Source organism: Psammomys obesus, unplaced genomic scaffold, assembly GCF_907164565.1.
Source record: "Psammomys obesus unplaced genomic scaffold, mPsaObe1.curated_primary_1811, whole genome shotgun sequence".
Classification (NCBI taxonomy): domain Eukaryota; kingdom Metazoa; phylum Chordata; class Mammalia; order Rodentia; family Muridae; genus Psammomys; species Psammomys obesus.
In genome coordinates, this window is record NW_026596256.1 from 3,755,569 (window position 1) to 3,774,247 (window position 18,679).

At 43.4% G+C, this 18,679-nt stretch overlaps 1 protein-coding gene across 2 annotated transcripts in view; it reads right to left on the bottom strand.

Annotated features, from left to right (window-relative positions):
• Positions 1-18,679, bottom strand: part of Frem2 (FRAS1 related extracellular matrix 2) — a 128,568-nt gene that overhangs the window by 44,448 nt on the left and 65,441 nt on the right. For both annotated transcript variants that reach the window (XM_055596878.1, XM_055596879.1), the window contains exons 5-6: positions 13,169-13,294; positions 11,228-11,479 (exon numbers count right to left, since the gene is read on the bottom strand). In XM_055596878.1, the coding sequence (XP_055452853.1) occupies positions 11,228-11,479; positions 13,169-13,294 (378 nt within the window). The remainder of the gene's footprint in view (positions 1-11,227; positions 11,480-13,168; positions 13,295-18,679) is intronic.

An 18,679-nucleotide genomic window follows, 5' to 3' on the forward strand; every position in this document is an offset into this window, starting at 1 on the left:
CTGTCTGCTAAATTGTGTGGTGCGGTGTAGTTGTCTTCTCGCTCTTTAAAAAGAAAAAGAAAAAGAAAGATTTTCACTCACAACTGAATTTCTGTGTCTCCTATAATTATAACACAGGAGTTTTCAAGTTTCTTTTCTAGAAAAGCCAAGGGAGAAAATGTTTTGAACGAGGTAACCGTTTCCTGTCCCTGGAGAATTAATCAAGGGCTTTTTGCTAATGGCTGACTGTTGAACCAAATCCAGGGCAGGTAACTAGGTAAGTCTACCAGCATCGGAAAGGACCTGAAAATATGTGCGAGATCAAGTTCAGCAAGAACACACATTACATTTGTCAGGGCTAGCGATGCCTGGAAAGCGGCCTCGCACCTTTGTTCTTCTTTTAAGGTAGTCTAGATGGCCCCTACCCATGCCAAGACGGAGACCACACACAGGTAGGTACACAGCAAGCCTTGGCATTTCTTTCCTTTTTAGCTTTCATCTCCAGGGTTATCTTACACAACAGGAGCCGTGGGAATAACTCAGTGGCTTTTCATGTTTACTTATTTATTTGTTTTTGACGTTTTCCTGGCAATGAACAGTCCTGAAAACCACCTTTTCTGCATGAGGGTGACTCTATACAAATGAAAGGAAACCCAGAACAAGTTCCTTGTCAGTGTTCGGAGCCGACATCCTTGCTTTGTGGCACATTTTTCTGGGGACAGTGAAAATAGGTGTTTGTGAAATACCCTTAGGGAGATGGAAGCTGAGGTCTATTTCAGCCCTATAAGGGAAAGGAGGAAACCCCCCCCCCCGCCAACAAGCCTGTAATTTCACTTCTTAAAAAGCTTTCTCATAAAGTGTTACCAACCATTTTATTTCTCTTTAGAGGCTGTATTCAGGGACCGCTGGCCTGTCTAAGGCAGTGCTATCCCCAGCTACAACTGTTTTCACAAAAGACTGGCACAGCCTAAGGGACACACGGCAATGCCCATTAAGTTACCAGCTGCCAGTCTGAATGGCTCCATTGAATTTTTTTTTATTTTTTATTTTTTATTTTTTGGTAGGAAGGAAGGGGTGGGGGGGGGCTCTTCCTGAAGGTTAAGGACAAGTTTCACGATCTTCAGAAAGCTTTCTATGGTAAGCCTGCCCTTGTTATTTGCCACAATGCAGGGGTCTGTCTAGCTCCTTGTTCAAATCCTCCTACAGAGGGATGGTCTGTGTTCAGCACTGTTTTAAGCACCTTAGAGCCTGCCCAAGTCTTAATAGGGGCCCAGGAAACATGTAAAGCGGCGCAGAGCAATTTCTTAGCCTTTGTCATCTTGCACAAAGTCTTCATGACACAAGCATTTAACAAACATCTAAGAAAACAAAGGCGTGAGTTCAGTCACTGCCAGGCACCTGCGGGACTCTGCAGGTTACCTGGTGGCCACCCTGAAGTGAAGTTTCCTGGAAAAGCCATGCCTGTGTTGAAAATTCTATGGACAGATTGATTGACTGAGGACTTCATGAGCGAGTTGGAATACTGCAGATGGACGGCTAAAATTACCTTGATTCCCGATTATCGCAAACCCTGTACCTGACGCAATATCCTTTTCGCTACAAGATAAACATTCGGAGTATAATGACTTAACAGACATTAAGTTAATTAACCCCAAAGCTCAGAAGACGTTAGTGGTTTCCTTGCTACACACTCACCCACTACAAGATGTCTCTACCGATGGATGTATTTGGTAAATACACTGGTTAACAATTTCCTTTCATTCTCTGACTAATTAAAATCTGTCAATCTGTGTTCTAGGGTTGTGGCCACTCATATTAGTCTCAGAATAAAGTCCCCTTTCCTTTGGACAAAGTACTGCTTTTCACCCACACTTCTCTAAGAAACAGTCTTTAGTCTGATCCCTGGAATATAGTCAGCCCAGCCCTCTACATCCCCACGTCCCACAGAAGCAATAGTTGCCTCTGTGCTGAGCACATTCAGACTGGTTTCTGTTTTTGTTTTCTGGTCTTTTTTTTTTCTTTGTAAAGAGTTACTTGTTTATATTTTATGTGTATGAATGTTTTTTCCTGCGTGTATGTGTGCGCGTACATGTGTGTGCAATGAACTTGGAAGCCAGTGAAGAGCTTAAGATAGCCTGAATATAACTCCATTTTGAAATAAAGATCTTGACTGGGAACTGAATTCAGGTACCAGGAAATATCACAGAATGTACACCTGGCAGAAAACAAAGTTAACTCTCCTAGCAACAGCCTCCAGGAAATATCAGAGAATAAATGCTTCATAGAAAATAGAGACAAACTCCCTGGCAATAATCAATGGGAATCGGTTGAGAATCGGGTGGGAAAATTCTCCCCAATGTTTCAGATATGGTTTAGAAAAATAGCCATTGTGATTATATGCCTTAGCCATTGTGATTATGTGCCTCAGAAAAGGTCACCCCGCCCTGCTAAACTTCACCCAATTCTGTAACGCCAAGGCTTGTGCTCCCTGCTTGCTGCCATGGAAACCCCCAGCTTTCCCTTTAAAAATCCTGTTCACTCAGAGCTCGGGGTCCCACTTCTCTACTGCTGCGCCAGTGAGACCTGGGTCCCGAGTTCGATCGCTCTCGTAATAAAGCTCTCTTGCAATTGCATTGAGTCGTCTCCTGGTGGTCTCTGCGGGTCCCGTGAACCTGGCATAACACCAGAAGAGGGAATCGAATCCCATGAGACTAAAGTTACAGACAGGTGTAAACCATCACGCAGGTGCTGCTACTGAACCTGGGTCCTTGTCAGGAGCAGCCAGTGTTCTTAACTCCAGCGTCAGTCATTGGTCTTTAAACAATACAGTGTCACAACTACTGACAGAACACTCATTAGTCTCATAGATGTACTCAGTGCAGGTGATTTAAGGTACGTGGAAAGATGTGTGGGTTGTATGCCAGCACTACTCACTGTGTGAGTAATTTGACAGGGCACAGACTTCGGTATTGTGGGGCATTTTCATGATTGCAAACTGGTGTAGGAAGTGCCTATCCCACTGTAGGCAATCCCGTCCCTTGACAGGTGGCCCTAGGTTGTAAAGAAAGGTAACCCCATGGGAGTAAAACAGTGATCTATTACAAATTTTCAATGTTTTTTGCATTTTATAGCTTTATAAAAATTATTTGTATGTACAGGACTGTGGAGGAGAGTTGTGCACACAGCTTGAGTGCCTAAGGAGGACAGAAAGGCATCAGATTCCCTGAAGCTGGGGTTATGGGTCTGTGACTTGCCATACGTGGGTCCTCTGCAAGGGCAGCATGTGCTCTTAACCACTGAGACATCCGTCTAGCCTCTGATTGCTTTTTATTATAAAATTTCTCCAAACCCACATGGTGGCTCACAGCTACCTGTAACTACAGCTCCAGGGGATCTGATGCCCTCTTATGGCCTCTGTGGGCACCAGGAATGTCATACACAAACACACACAATAATAATAATGATGATAATGATAATGATAATAATAAATTAATTTGAAAATAAAACTTTCCCTCACTAGTTCTACACTTACAAACTTTAAAGTCTGGTGATTGAAAAGCGTCTTCTGAGATTTATGGGATTTTGTTTAGCACGGAAACATAACTCATCATTGTCTGAGATCTTAGGGATAGATGTTCAGTGATCTGCTTCCAGGGCTTTAGTAATAACAAGCCATAGATGTTTACACTTTCGATGCCTGCAAGAACAGTGCAGCCAGAAACTGTTCTCCTGTTTTAAGAGATGGGTATCAGGCAGATGGTGTCACTAGGAAAAGCACAAACAAACACAAGGCATTATTTTTCCAGAAGACTCTTAAGAGCCAAAGCCGGCACCACAGACAACAGCTTCTGCTGGCTGGTTTCCCAAGTGGCTGCCCAAGGCAGTGCTAACGCGGTCTCCCAAGAATTGCGGAGTTACAACTGGTAGAGAGAGCCAGGGTGGTTCATTTGAGACTTACTTGAACATCTACAACACATCAGTTATTCTAGGATATTTGGGGGCTGGAGTCATGCAAAAGAGCATGTAGCTTCATTGGGCAAAGTTCACTGTTAGGGCGCCCCAAAGTCCTCTGGATCTTACAGCAGGATCAGAAGGCAAATGTGATGTTCAATATACACACTGCCAGCAGGATATGGCTTTCACAGGTTAATACCATGAGTGTTGTGGTCACACTGACTCAAAGCTCCATGGCTGTTCCCCTGAGGTGAGTTATCAAACCACATTCAAAATGATACCACAAAGGCATGCTATGTCCTCTTCAAAATGTGTGTTAAGTGGTGAAATTCAGAAACCCAAAGGGTGCCCTTGTTAGCACTGGCTATGTGTGATATACGAAACACTGGAAAATAAAGTGGTATTTTTGTGGTGCTGGCATAGAATCCAGGGACTTTTACACAGTAGACTAGTGCTCTACTACTGAGCCACACCCTTCACTTAAAGCCCTGAAAAATGAAGACAGGAGTTAACTTAATACTGTATACAACTTTTATGCAATAGGTCCACCTTGAACCTCTCCAGCAGAGCCCCTGCCTGCATACACAAGCTCTATGATCCCAGAGTTCACTCATGGTAAGCTGGTTCTGTGTCCCTGCATAGTTCCTGGGCTTACTGTCTTTGTGGGCAAGAAGGTCACTGTTCCATGTAAATTACACAAAGCGCTTAGCCATTCTCATAAAAAGCTCTGGAGACTTTCCCTTTTCTGGTAATCCTGGTGAAATGTTTTCAGGCAACTCGAAGAAGGGATCCAAGTGGCTGCTTGCCAAGCTTGTGTGTGTACAATGAAAAAAAACATCTTAGTTCGCCTCATGTGTAGTTCAGTTGTACCTACAGATTTGGAAAGATCAGGGGACCTCCCCAGCAGCCAGACCTTTTGTGGGCTCAATCAAAGGTACCCCCAACTGCTACAGACCCCAGTCCGTCAGTCTCTGACCCTGACATTTTCCCCTATTTAACCAGTATTCCTCCTCCCTTAGGCACTTCCCCTTTACAGATGGCCTATTGACTGCTTGAGTGGAGTCCAGATTTACAGACATAGGGCTGGGAACTGGGGAGCCAGGGTCACAGGTCCTCTGATGGCCAGACCTGAAGAGACCCACTTCTCTAGAACTCTTCCTCTGCCTCCTCTTCATCCCTCTCCCCCTTTCCTCTGCCTTCTCTTCAGTGAATTGCTCACTCACATCCACAGGGGCTCTTTCTTCCCATCTTCTCCCACTCATGCGCTTGTAACAATCAGTGCTGTGATTCTTTAATTCCTGTCCCGAAATCACAGTTAAACAAAGATAAAACACGAGTCTTCATCAGAAAGTAGTTTTAAAATGCAATAAAATCATCCAGTTTTAGTTATTTTGAAAAGCACCATCATTCAAAATCAGTTTGGATCATACAATCTCATAAAGAAAAAAAAAAAAACCTACGTGTTCTCCCTCACACAAAGAATGTAGCCAATAATATATATATATATATATATATATATATATATATATATATATATATACAGATGTACAGTATATACAGAAAAGAGAACAAGAAAGGCTAAATATTAGGGGAAGGACTGGATGTAGGTGAAGGACATGAGTTACAAAAGAGGACAGAAAGCTAATTCTTCTACTTTTAACCCTGTCGTGGATTTTTCATTTTGGTGTTGAATAAGTACACGAACATATATATTCGATAGTATATATATACTATATTTAAACTTGCAACCCTTTTAATAATAAAGTTTAAAATAAGTAACTGGATGAAGGCACTGAGGCCTTTGTTTGACAACACACTACTCAGGAACATACTTCAGTTGTGTGTCCAGACAAGTTTTAGTCTGTAACAAACGGCAGTTCTTACTCACAACAGTTGCTGGGATGAACCGGTGCACTCTATTTGGTAGAACTATTTTCTGGTGGTCTGTCTTCTTTCCCTCACACACTGTACTGACTGTCTGCGACCTTCTAGTGGGCAGACTTACTCCGCGCTCATTCTCCTCTCCCTCGTGGTTTCCACTTTACCCTCTTGATTTGAACTACTGCATCTGTATACTTGACTTACAGGATTACTCGGACTGTCTGGACCCACCAGCCACCAAGTAATGACATGCAGACTTTTTATGAATATGAAAGCTTGGCCTCAGCTTAGGCTTGTTCCCAACTAGCTCAAATAACTTAAATTAATCCATTTATACTAATCTCTGTATAACCTAACCCGTTCGTTCACGCTAATCTACCTTCTGCAGTGTGGCTGGTTGCTCCTCAGTACCAGCACCTGTTTCTTCCTCTGCGGCTGTCTGGCGAATCACCTCCCCGCTTCCCCCAACACACCTGATTCTTTCCCAGCATTCCTATCTCTGCCTGTCAGGCCTGCTTATTCTCTCCTGCTTTGCTATAGGCCATTCAGCTCTTTATTAGACCATTCAGAAGGTGCTGGAGGGAGAGATTACAAAATATGATGCATTTATAAGAATAACAATACCGAAGTCCAGCCTGTATTCAGCTCTCTGCTGGCACAGAAATCAGCACTTGAATAATGCTAAGACTACCTTTGCACAGCACACAAAAAGATCATCCCAACACTCAGTGTCTGACTTAGTTTTGTATTTATCCTAGCCTATTGTCCAGTTCGTCCTGTATGTCCTACAGGAAGATCAGATGTGGTATGTTTAAAAAAAAAAAAAAAAAGCCCCAGAGCTGGAGAGACAGCTCAGTAGTTAAGAGCACTGACTGCTTTTCTAAAGGACCCAGGTTCCATTTCTAGTACTACCTGATGGCTGACTACTGTCTGTAACTCAAGTTCTGGGGATTTGACACCCTCTTTGGCCAGGCATATATGTGAGACACAGACACACATGCAGGTAAATAATAAAAAATTAAATTAAATTTAAAAAATAAAGAGAATTTCTCATCTCACCTTCTTTCAACCTCTTTTCCCAAGCTGCTTGTCCTAAATTCCTATCAAAAGACCATCATCCTTTGAACCTTCCACAAACTTTCTGGATACAAACATTTTTAATTCCTCTCATCCTTCCTTCCTACGTGGGGAGCTAGTCTTCTTGGTGTTTGCTTTTGTTGTTGTTTTTAACATTCAGCTTTCCATTGCTCTCTAGTTAGTAACCTCGAAACCCTACTCTGATCATTTCACAGTCTTGTTCAAAGATGTCACCGAGCTCTATGCCCAACCATTCAGACATATGCTTAATTTAAGGCACTTGTAGGTGCGTGAAGCCTGTCTCTCAGACTTGCTGACCACAAAGCTCACCTTCTTCTGTTGAGTCAGTTCTTAAAAGTACTTTCCTACAGTTCATGCAGTAGGCTGAGACACCCCAGTGACATCATCCTTCAAGTGAAAATGAGCTGGGGAGGTGGGGGCTTGCTCAGAAGGCCAAGCACCACTAACTGGATGGGAGCAAACGTGCATGCAAAGCCCAGGACACTGCCCATAAAGCTGGGCATAAAAACCTTCTCTTTTTTAAATTTAGTTTTTATTTTGAGGAATTTTATACCTAACCGCTGTTTTTCCATCATCTCCATCCCTCCCCTTCTCCTTTCCCCTCTTTCTATACCTGTTTCCCCTGAGACTCTCTCAAAACCATCACTTTGTCTTTAATTATTATTGCTACGTATAGATGGATAACATATAGTATAATAAGTGTATGCACACACGTCTGCATATATAAAGGTAACCTGCTGAGTGCCCCTCACGTTGCTAGTATGTAGCTGTGTCTGTGGCTAACACTGGGGACTGGAGCCTATGGGGGCTCATCCCTGGAGAAGATGGAGCTTCCCTCTCACGGCTGCCTGTAGCTCTTCCCTCAGAGCTTTCTTGAAACGTGGCGCCCTGGTCCACCCTGCCTCCTTCTTCTCCCTATCTGCTGTTTCAAATCTTATTACAAGTCATTCCCATGTCATGTCTTCAGCCCCACCCTGCATACACAGAATTTAAAGCCTGGGAGTTTCTGGCCTATGTCGAGTGCCTCTGTGTCTATTAGGAGTGATACCAGCTTCATAACAAGTACTCAACGCATACCTAGACCTTTCTTAATGGCCAGGCATCTCGCATACTCTGCTTTATTTTATTTCATTTTGGGGTCAAGGGTACTGTGTCTTGTCTATGGAAGAGGAGGAAACCTTGAGGTCTACCATTTAGTCACTCCTGCTGTGTCCAGCGCTTTTGGCTTTCACTGGCTTCTGGTGCCACTAACCGTGTGACTGCAGGGATGTATACAACTCAAGGATGTTCTGAGCAATCATGAACTCATTCCCCACACCCAATTCCTTATTTTTAAAGAGCGACTTAACTTAGGCAAACTTAACGCGGGATTTGTTTGTGAAGTTATTACTTTAATTGAATCTGGCCCTTTCTTATACAAACTGGCTGGCATCCCTTACCTGGCTCTTACGTTAGTGTAAATAATTGTATTTAAGATTAAGGAAAAAGGAAAAATAGAAGGAGGCAAGCTGGTCTTTCAGCTTTGCACAAATGCAAACAAGTTCACTCACAGTCACTCCTGATGCATTTCTGTAGCATAAAACATTTTTTTCTCGGCAAGAGTGTTCTTGCCTTTGATTCTAATGGTATAAGCTGTTGAACATCTCTGAACTAAGATTCACATACCACGGGGTCCATCCTGTAGAAGCTTCTACTTTCTGCCTGGCATGGCAGTGATTCCAGGGAGACACCATTTTAATGAAGCCACCATGTGGATTGTCACACAAAGGCAGACCATGGATTCAGCTTCAACATCCCTGCACGTACTCCAAAGACTGAGGGAAATAGGCTCAGTGTTGAATTAAGCCTTTTGGTAAGGGACCAGCACTGCAGTATTTCATTGTTAACTTGGGATACGACAGAACACTGAAGATGCTGGTGAAGATGAGTAGGATGTCTGCATATTCCTGAACTCAGCTCCATCACCAACACATAACTTCCAAATGCCAGGAAGTTTAGCTGTTTCCTAGCGATGCAACACAGATCTTAATGCTATGCTCCTATGGCTAAAATTAATCGGCTCGGAGAGACTCTTGGTCCAGTAGAGATTTTCAGGTATTTGCCCAGAAGAGGGGTCCCTTCCATCCTCACCTCTGTCTTCCATTCGCTAGACACAAAATGCTACTATTTTATAATGTCACAGAGGGGCAATCTTGTTTTAGAAGATTCTGTGTCCCCTGAGTTAGAAAAGTACAAGAACTTCATTTCCTCATTTGGGAGCAGTCAGCTACTGAACGCCTCATCCGTTGTGCCCATTTGCATGAGCATGGCACTGGGGCGTTTTACTGTTGTTGTTTGCCTGTCTGGATGTCTTCAAAAGTCTAGCATGGAACGCATAAAGCATCTCTCATCTGCCTGTGACTCTTCACATGTTCCTCTTTTCCTGGCATAGAATCATGGACCCCCACAGTGGCCTAGTTAAAGTATTTTCCTTCATATCGAATAATATATGTATTATATGCATAATTTTAACGTATGTCAGCACCAAACTAAGCTTCCATGGGGCAGATGATAAAGACAACAAGAAATTCAGAACTGTCGAGCAAAGAGCAAACTTCCAGGTTCTAAGTGCAGCTGTCAGTCTTAAGAAGGGGTGAATCATAACAGTGTTGAAAAAATCAGATCTTCTGAGTACTGTTTGGGGAAATGCCTGCCACTAGACATCATCATTTGAGTATTGTAAGAGGACACTATCAGGTAAACATTTAAGCCACGCTTACGTGAGTTCTTACTGAGCTGAATACCATGTGGATGTCTGACCTTGAACCCTGTGGTGAGTACAAACCCTGCTGGACTGTGTTCTCTCTACCGGTTTAGAGGAGCCAGGGCAAATTCCTTCCTTGCAGGTCGAAGAAATTTCATAACAGTTTCTCAAGATTTAAGATAAAGCACTCAACCAGAAACTGGGCCTGTATTAATAAAGTTGTTTCTAAGACCTATAAAGAAAGAATGAGGCCTATCTGAATTAGTATGGTAGTGCAGAAATGGAATGGAAAAGATAGGCGGAGAAAGCGACCAGCAGATTAATCTGACTATAGTTTCAGAGTAACTGAGTAGGAGGAGCAATATTCAGCTGTAACCCCAAAGCCTCAAATTTTAACCCTTACAGCACCAGGGTTAAGGAAAGAAGAATTCTGCAAAATACGAAATAAAAACTCTCAATTGTTCACCTCATTCCAAGAAGGTATTTTCCAGGAAAGGAAGGGTGCATACAAGCCCTGACGCCACTTCCCTGTGTGTTCGAGGTGTGTAAATACAAGCCACTTACCTCACACATCTAACTTTCTGTCTTGTCCAAGGAACAGAGGAGAGGATATCACTCTTGGTTCTTGTTAAGGCTTATGTCTTAACTTGATACATGACTTACATGTGTAAACTTCCCCCCTAACATTTATCTTTCCCATGCGCATGTCATAGAAGTCCATACCAAAACAGCAGCCAAACAAACAAACAAACAAACAAACACTGAATTAAAGGGGCTGGAGGGAGGGCTCAGAGGTTAAGAGCACTGGCTGCTCTTTCAGAGGACCCGGGTTCAATTCTCAACACCCACATGGCAGTTCACAACTATCTATAACTCCTGCACCAGGAGATCCGACACCCTCATACAGACATGCACAATCAAAACACCAATGTATATAAATAAATAACAACAAACTGGATTAGAGCAGATATCAGTTAGATTTCATATTTTAAAATTAAATCCTGCTCCATCTAAACCGTTATAGATAGAACACGTAAAAGAGCTCTCTAGATGATAGATGGGAATTTAATCCACGTTCTTAGGTTTATTTTGGACATTTAAAATACTGGCTCTCTAAGAGTGATTCAACTTGAAATAAGATTGCCGCACTTGGTGTAAGTATAGATCTTGGCTGAGTAGATGGCTCAGCAGTTAAGATGCCTTTTGCTTTTACCAAGGATCCAAGTTCAGTTCCCAGCACCTAAATGGACTGCTCATACCGAGCATCTGCACCTGTCACTGCAGCTCCAGGGGAACCCGGCCTTCACTTCTTGCCTCCTTGGGAACCTGCACTCAGGTGCTTCCTCAACACGTATAATTTAATAAATAAAAACAAACCAATACAGAACACTTAACTTTAAATTAATGCGGAGGAATGACGGATGTGGCCAACGATTGATGGATCTTCGTCAACTATAAAATCTGGCAGAGAATCAACATGCACCCCCTAATTCTATTTGAGTTCCATCTTTTCCCCTGTATAGAGAGTCATGGCCAGTGTTGTTGTCCAAGGTAAGATAAATTAGGACTCACCGTCATCCTGGTCTGTGAGGATGGTCACCTTGGCTCCTGGAAACTTGTCACCAATCCTCCCGCCCATGGGCATGCTCAAAAGGACCTGGAACGTCTCCTCCTCCTCATACAAGGAGTCATCAATTACCACTACACGACACATCTTCTCACGTTCATCTTTGTCAAAGCGGATCACGCTGCTGTGGTCCTCAGGCCTGGAGATGTAGTCGGAGTAAGACAGCACGGACGTCCGCACAGTGCTGGTCGCTGTCCCTAGGGGCCAAGAGAACCCAAAAGACTTCAGTGTTGCAACTGTTTCCAAAACCTGTTGTTTTCATATTCCATATCTAACTGTTGCAACTGCATAGGAAACATCCCAGAACTGCAGCTCCACCTTCAGAGTGTCCTTGTATCTCAGGTCTCCTTCAAATGACCTCGCACATGGCAAATCTTGGCTTTCTGGTGTTTTTCTCCTGCCTTTCCTCCAACAAGCTTTCAGATCAATACCACAGGGCAAAAATAATACCTCCCGCTGTTCAAATGTTTCCCAGGTCCAGGCCAAGGCCACATGCTTTCTGTGCTTGTCTCAGACCTTCTGTTTATCTGCTGGGTTTTAGGCTCTGGGGACGTGAGTCATTCAGAAGTCAACACATTATTTCCAGCAGCCTGGTCCTCCTTTCCATATCACATACATATTAATGGCAATTTTTCATGAAAGCCTGATATGGCAACAACAGCTTATGGGACCTCTTTTCTTTTCCACTGTTTTCTCTAGAAAATGGTTTGTTATGTTAACAACTTTTGTATATTAATCTTAAATTTGTCTTATGCAAATTCACCTCTCTCAGAATGCTCACATACAAGCAAAACAGCACTTTGAAATTTGTTCGCAATGATTATGAACTAGCATCACACTTCTAAATGCTCGTTTACTGTTCTTTAACATTGAGAGCATTTTGAAAATTGAGTTGAATGCTTACGGAAGGCTTAAAGCACTTCAAGAAAATATCTAAATCCACGGCTCTCTCCAGAGTTCACCAAATATCAACATGTTGGCTTAGTTATCTTGGCCATTTTAGCACTAATCATGTCAAAAATCATATGCTCAGAGGAAATCTATTGATTTCCAATGGAAATTTGCATATATGCCTCTCATGGTTGCTTAGCCATTCACACACACTTTCTTGTTTTCTCCATGAAGGCATGTTTAGAAAAGATTCAGAGAAACTTAGACCCATTTCCAATAAATAAGTTTGTCAATAATTCATTGGCCTGTTTTCAATTGATAATGCTTTGTCTCTAATTCATTTCCTATATGGCCTTCTGCTTAATAAAGTTCTGCAATCACAAATAAAAGGTACAAAAGTCTCAATTTTGGCTTTTCATTCAAGCCTACACTTTTTTTGTTTGTTTGTTTGTTTGGGTCTCATAGAACCTGATACCTGGTCTTTTTCCTAATAGACAACAGAGGAAAACTATTAGGACCCTGCTGCTACCAGTCAAAGCAGCTTTAAATTAGTGTCTCCTCCTCAGACATCCATTACTTCAGCCCTTTCTTTCTCTTTTTGATGTGCTGAGGACCAAACTCGCAGCCTTTGGCATTGCAGGGAAGCCACTGAGCAGCCTACTAAGGCAGTGACCTGTTAAGACAGCACAGGCTGTCTGCTAGGAGGCTGTACCAGACTCCACCTCTAAAAACCCTCTTAGGCTTGAAAAGTCTGGGTGAGCTTCAGTTCCCTGCAACCTTAAACTGGACTAAGTGACCAGTACTTGAGGGGAGAAGCACCAGTTTCCTGACAGACTGACTCAAAGGAGCTCCTAGAGACACCACTCTACAGCACAGTTCTTAGGGAATGCCTCAGTGTCGATGAAAAGCCACAACAAAGCCCGCCCTTCAGGCCCCAGTAGAGAGGCCGGTGGGCACACTAGAGGTTATTTCACTTGGCTCAGCGATGGCAGTACCTTGCTGAGTGTAGCAGATCACCATCAGCTCCTGGCTGATGTCTCCGCTTCTCCTGATGGGAATGAACAGCTCACCCACATCTTCCTCAACGGAGTACTCCGACTGGGGAATGAAGACGGTGGATTCTAAGAAGGAAACACAATTACAGTTGCCGCCATTTTTTGTTTTCTTGGTCTGAATTTCTTATCTCAGAAACTTAAAATTTCTCTAGTAGTTTTTTTTTTCCTTTTTCTTTTTTAGAATAACAGTGTTGGGGGAAGGGTGGGGGAGGGGAAAGGATGGGTATGCAAACCTCAGCATAGCTTCCATCTCCAGGCACTCCTTTCTTCTCAATACATACCACTGCATAGTTCTTTTCAAGCCTCCTCTTTCTGTTTGTTAAGGCATGGCATCTTCCCCGGTATAAACAGAACCGTGGTGGGGTTCATACAGTTGAACCTGGCTCCCAAGCCAACCGTTACTCAGGATTGGAACTCAGATCATGTAATGTCTACTCTATCCAATGGGCCTCCTTTTGGATGATTCATAATTAAAAGTGTAACAATATATTCTTCAACTGTTTTCAAATAACAGTTCATTTAGAGTTCCTAAGTGTCTTTATCAGCTATAAGAATACCTCTGTAGAGATTTTTTTCTTCCCTAGCAGGGTAGCAATTACTTGTGACATAAAAACTGTGTTTATATAACATTATAAATCTCAATGATTCATTTTCAATGGAGATGAAAGGTACATTAAGTAATATAAATAGCACAATTAAATTGTTAAAAATAGAGCCACTGTGTAAAAATTTTTACGATCATTTAGTTCAATCGTTTGGCATTATAAACCCAAAACAGATCCTGGTATTCTTCTGCAAGTCTGTTTCCCTGAAAGTCTTAACATCCACACAGAAACCGTTTCCTGATTATCTTTGAAACAGTAAGCATGGTTCTTCTATGGCTATAAAAGACTCTAGAATAGCCCACACAATGAAGACCCACAGTCCACCCTGCCCTGTGGCTGAGGGCATGAAGGATGAGAGCTTCTGCGGAGGTTTCCCTGATACTGAGGCTTCTGGGTGGGTCAGCCAGAGGAGAAGAGCCTGCAGGAAGGGGCTTCCGGGGCAAGAGGCAGAGATGACTCAGTGGTTAAGGGTTCAATTCCTAGCACCTATAAAGGGCAGCTCATACCATCTTGTAACTCCAGCTCCAGGGGATCTGATACCTGGCCTCCCTGAATACTACACACATATGCATGCACATACACAAAGGTATAGATACACATACATGAAAACCTGAAAATAGTTTAAGAGCCAATGAGTCCTGGAGTTCATTTTGTAACCCAGCAACTCTCAGATATTCGGAGGTATGTGCAACTCTCTTCTACCTACAGGTGGTACAGGCACTGGCCCTCACTGTCCTGGGGGCATTTCACATGCCTGGGTTTCAACCCTTCCTTGAGGAAATGCTTTTGAAATGAATATTTTTTTTCCAGTGTCATTTGTTTTCTTCCAAGACTCTCTCTAATACTAATACTAATTCTAATACTCTCTCTTTCATTTTTTGAAAAGTTCCATCTTATAAGTAATTATTTGTTCATTAAATTCTCATTTCAACTTGCCAGGTACTATGCTGGGCACCACAGATGTAGAAGTAAATGAAACCCTCATGGAGCTTCCTTTCTGTTGGGAGATTGTTAATAGGAAGAACATAATTAAAGTACGTAAGATACTGGAGGTGATGCATAGAAAGAAATCCAAGTGTCGGGAAGAGCCTGCTGGGTGGTGAATGATGCTTAGGAGAGTCACAGGAAGCATTCCTGTAAAACCCAGCTGGGCTGGGAAGGTGGTCATGAGAAGTCTACGTGAAGAGCAGAGAATCCCAGGCAAAGATATTACTTGCGAAAGGAGCCCAAGAGCAGAATGTGCTGGGAGTGGTGGCAGAACAGGTGGCGCAGTGTGTGCCAAGCACGGTGGGCGAGGGGCCCAGCAGGTCACGTGTGAGGCGGAAGAGGGGGAGATGGGATGGGTGTGCAGGTCACACAGACACCTGGGCTGCTGGGACCACCTGACCGGGATTGGCACTACCTACAAAGACTAGGCTCTCCCACACCAATCACACATCAAATACTGCACCCCAGGCTTGTGCACAAGTCAATCTGATGGGAATATTTCCTGTGATGAGGAGCCCTCTTCCCACAGAACTCTGGCTGGCGTTAAGTTGACAAAATACTACCTAGAATAGTTGGCACACAATCTACATCTCCCGCCCTTCACCTGTGTTTAGCTAGAATCTGAAATCAGGCAAAGGAATGGGAACATGTAATGGTAGGAAAGAAAGGATGGCTTAGGTGTGCCCTGATGGAAGGCTGATGCATGGGGAAACTGTAGCATGCAAGCAAGAAGGAGGACATCCTACAGGACTGTGCACATCCGGGTTTTTCAGACCCAGAATTAGAATTAAGGACAACTATTAGGGAAGATGTCAGCTCAAGTGCTGAGCATTTTGGGTTTCTGCTGTAGGACCTTTTGGCTCTCTGGTTGCTATAGAGAGTAGGTCACAACTTTTAACACATAGTCTAGTCCTGTTTGCACATCCAGTATCTGCAGATGGATTCCTTACAAGGCATTGGACCCGGGTGACGGTGCTGTACTCTGATGTGTTTTATGAACTTAAGTTTCAGCCACTTTGTGATAGACATGAAGTAGTAGGAGGAGTTGAAACAAAGCCCCTGGTTTTAAGACTTTGTACCCATCCAGGCAGGAGATGATGGATGGCAAGGCCCAGGAAGTAACAACAGCTGATACAGTGTGGATGTGAACTGGATGTATCATAAGCAGAGACTCACAAGTTTTCTGATGAAATGGTACAGGGAAGAACCCGGGGAACCCAGGACGACTCAAGCTGTAACCTTGGTCAGTCTTTTACAGATAAAGTTGCTGTTTGTAAAAAGGGCGGGACACTCTATGGCCAGATTTGAGAAACCTAGGGTTACATTTGGGGTATGCTAAAATTGAGGTTGGAAAACTCTAAGTTGCCCTTTGAGTGCATGATCTTGGATTTCAGCGGAGAGGTCAGACTGGAAAAATTCAGGTGTAAGATACGTGCAGCCACCGGCCAGAGTAGGGTCACGGCTGGAGGGACTGAAGGCGAAGGCAAGGGACCAGAGATAAAAAGACTAAACTGGAGGCTGAGAAGAGCCAAGATGCACTGCATGTGCCAAAAAGAAGGGAGGGAGCAACTGTTCCACACAGAGCCAAGGCATCTAGTAGGTGGAGAACTGAGGCCATACTCAAAGGGAAGGCTCTAGAATTTGGCTATCTTCACCAGCACTCTGTGCAGAGTACAAGGCAGCATCCTGAAGGAGCAGCTCACACAGGAGGAGGGTGTTGCCCTATCGGATCCTGCTCTAGAGGGCATCCAAGTGGCAAACTGAGGAAACTGCTTGGCTGGTTTTTATTGTTTTGTTTTTAAGTACAAAGCTGGGTGTGGTGATGCACACCTTTATTTTTTTTAAAGCTTTATTTACTTACTTACTTACTTACTTATTTATTTATTTATTATGTATACAGTGCTTATTTATTTATTTATTTATTTATTTATTTATTTATTTATTTATTATGTATACAGTGTTCTGCCTGCACATACACCTGCACACCAGAAGAGGGCACCAGATCTCATCATAGATGGCAGTGAGCCACCATGTGGATGCTGGGAATTGAACTCAGGACCTTTGGAAGAGCAGCCAGTGCTCTTAACCTCTGAGCCACCTCTCCAGCCCTGCTAGTTGGTTTTTAAGGCAAGTTTTTACAATGGTTATATTTGCAGCTACAATTATCAAGTACGATTTTACCAAATACAAAATTTTAGCGTAAGCATCATCACGATTTTAGTGTAAAATTAAATAAAGTGCCAGGGAACATTAAAATATCCAGTGACTCTCAGAAACCCCTTTCCAAGAACTCATGGGAGTCTGACTTTTTTTTAAAGATTTTTCTTTCTCTCTCCCTTCCTCCCTTCCTTCCTTTCTTTTGTGTAGATGAGTGCTCTACCTGCATGTACACCTGTGAGCCAGAAGAGGGCATCAGATCCCTGCATAGATGGTTGGGAGCCACCATGTGGTTGCTGAGAATTGAACTCAGGTCCTCTGGAAGAGCAGACAAGTGCTCTTCACTACTGAGCCATCTCTCCAGCCCCCTTCAAGACTGACTTTAAGACTTCATGCCACATTCTCTGTGGCCTTTATATGAAATATTAGCAAAAGTTTGTCACGTGCTAATGCTTTTGTCCCTCTAAACTCCTATGTTGAGTGTGATGGTGGAGGAGGTGGGCCTTGGAGAAGCAAGTAGATTTAGGGAAGGTCATGAGTGTGGAGGCCCGATAAGGATCGATGTTCTCATAAAAGCCATGCAAAGCTCTCTCTTCACCCACAGACAAGGGATGCTGGGTGATGCCTTGAGGACACACCCGGGAGGTGAATGTCTGTAAGCCTGAGGACCCTCATCAAGATCCAGGTATACTAGCCCAAGCTTGGTCTGCTTGTTTGTTTTAGCATTGCTGGAGATGGAGTCAGGGTCTCAAACATACTAGGCAATCCCTCCAGACCTGCACCTTGAGCTCAGAGTCTTAATTCTCCACAACTGTGAGGAACAGATAGACATTATTACCTGTTTTATGAAAGTCACCCAATCTGTGATATTTTGTTACAAAAGCCAGAGCTGATTAAACCTGGCTTAATCACACATAACATTCCTTATACACTGCAAACTGTCTTGCCCAGTTTTGTTTTCAAGTATGTTCTGGGGGACATTGGGTTTTAATTAAGCTGCCCCTCTAGGATTTAAGCCTGGAGAACTTAAGGTTTGGTTCCTTCAGCAACCTGTGACCCATGCACTTTGGATTATGTAAGTCAGGACTTCTCCCCAGTGGCTGTGGGCTTGAACCACAAAGAGAGAAGAAAACTGGGTGTCCAGACAACGACCTCTGACCTGGAATTCACTCCCACATTTGATCTGACAGAGGGCGAATAGGCCCATATCAAATTCAGGTCTTTTGTTGACCTAACTTTTTAACAGAAGTATGTGACCTGTGGGAGAAGCTATAAAAGGGTATCAGAGAGAGAATGAATGATTTTTACGGTTGGCGTTTAGCTTAACGTGATTTTTCCACTTCAGTTTACAGATACGGCGGAAGGGTATGCATAGGCGGACTCAAGTCAGCACAGCTTTGGATGAGCGACATGTTTCAGAACACCATTCCTGCATCAGTCTTTAGACACAGTTAGCTGACACCTACAGTCTTACTCTTTGCCAAGTTCTAGTCTATAAACACTTCACGTGTATCGACTGGCTTCGTCTTTTCTGTAACTCTTGAGGTAAGAACACCTGTGATAGGCATTTTAGCTCTGAGGACACAACACACACACGAGAGGCCAAATAAGCCACTGCAGGTCACGTGAGGAGGCGCTGACGGTGGGTGTGAACTCAGACAAGCCATCCCAGAGCTCATGCTCATAACCGCTATGGGTCGCC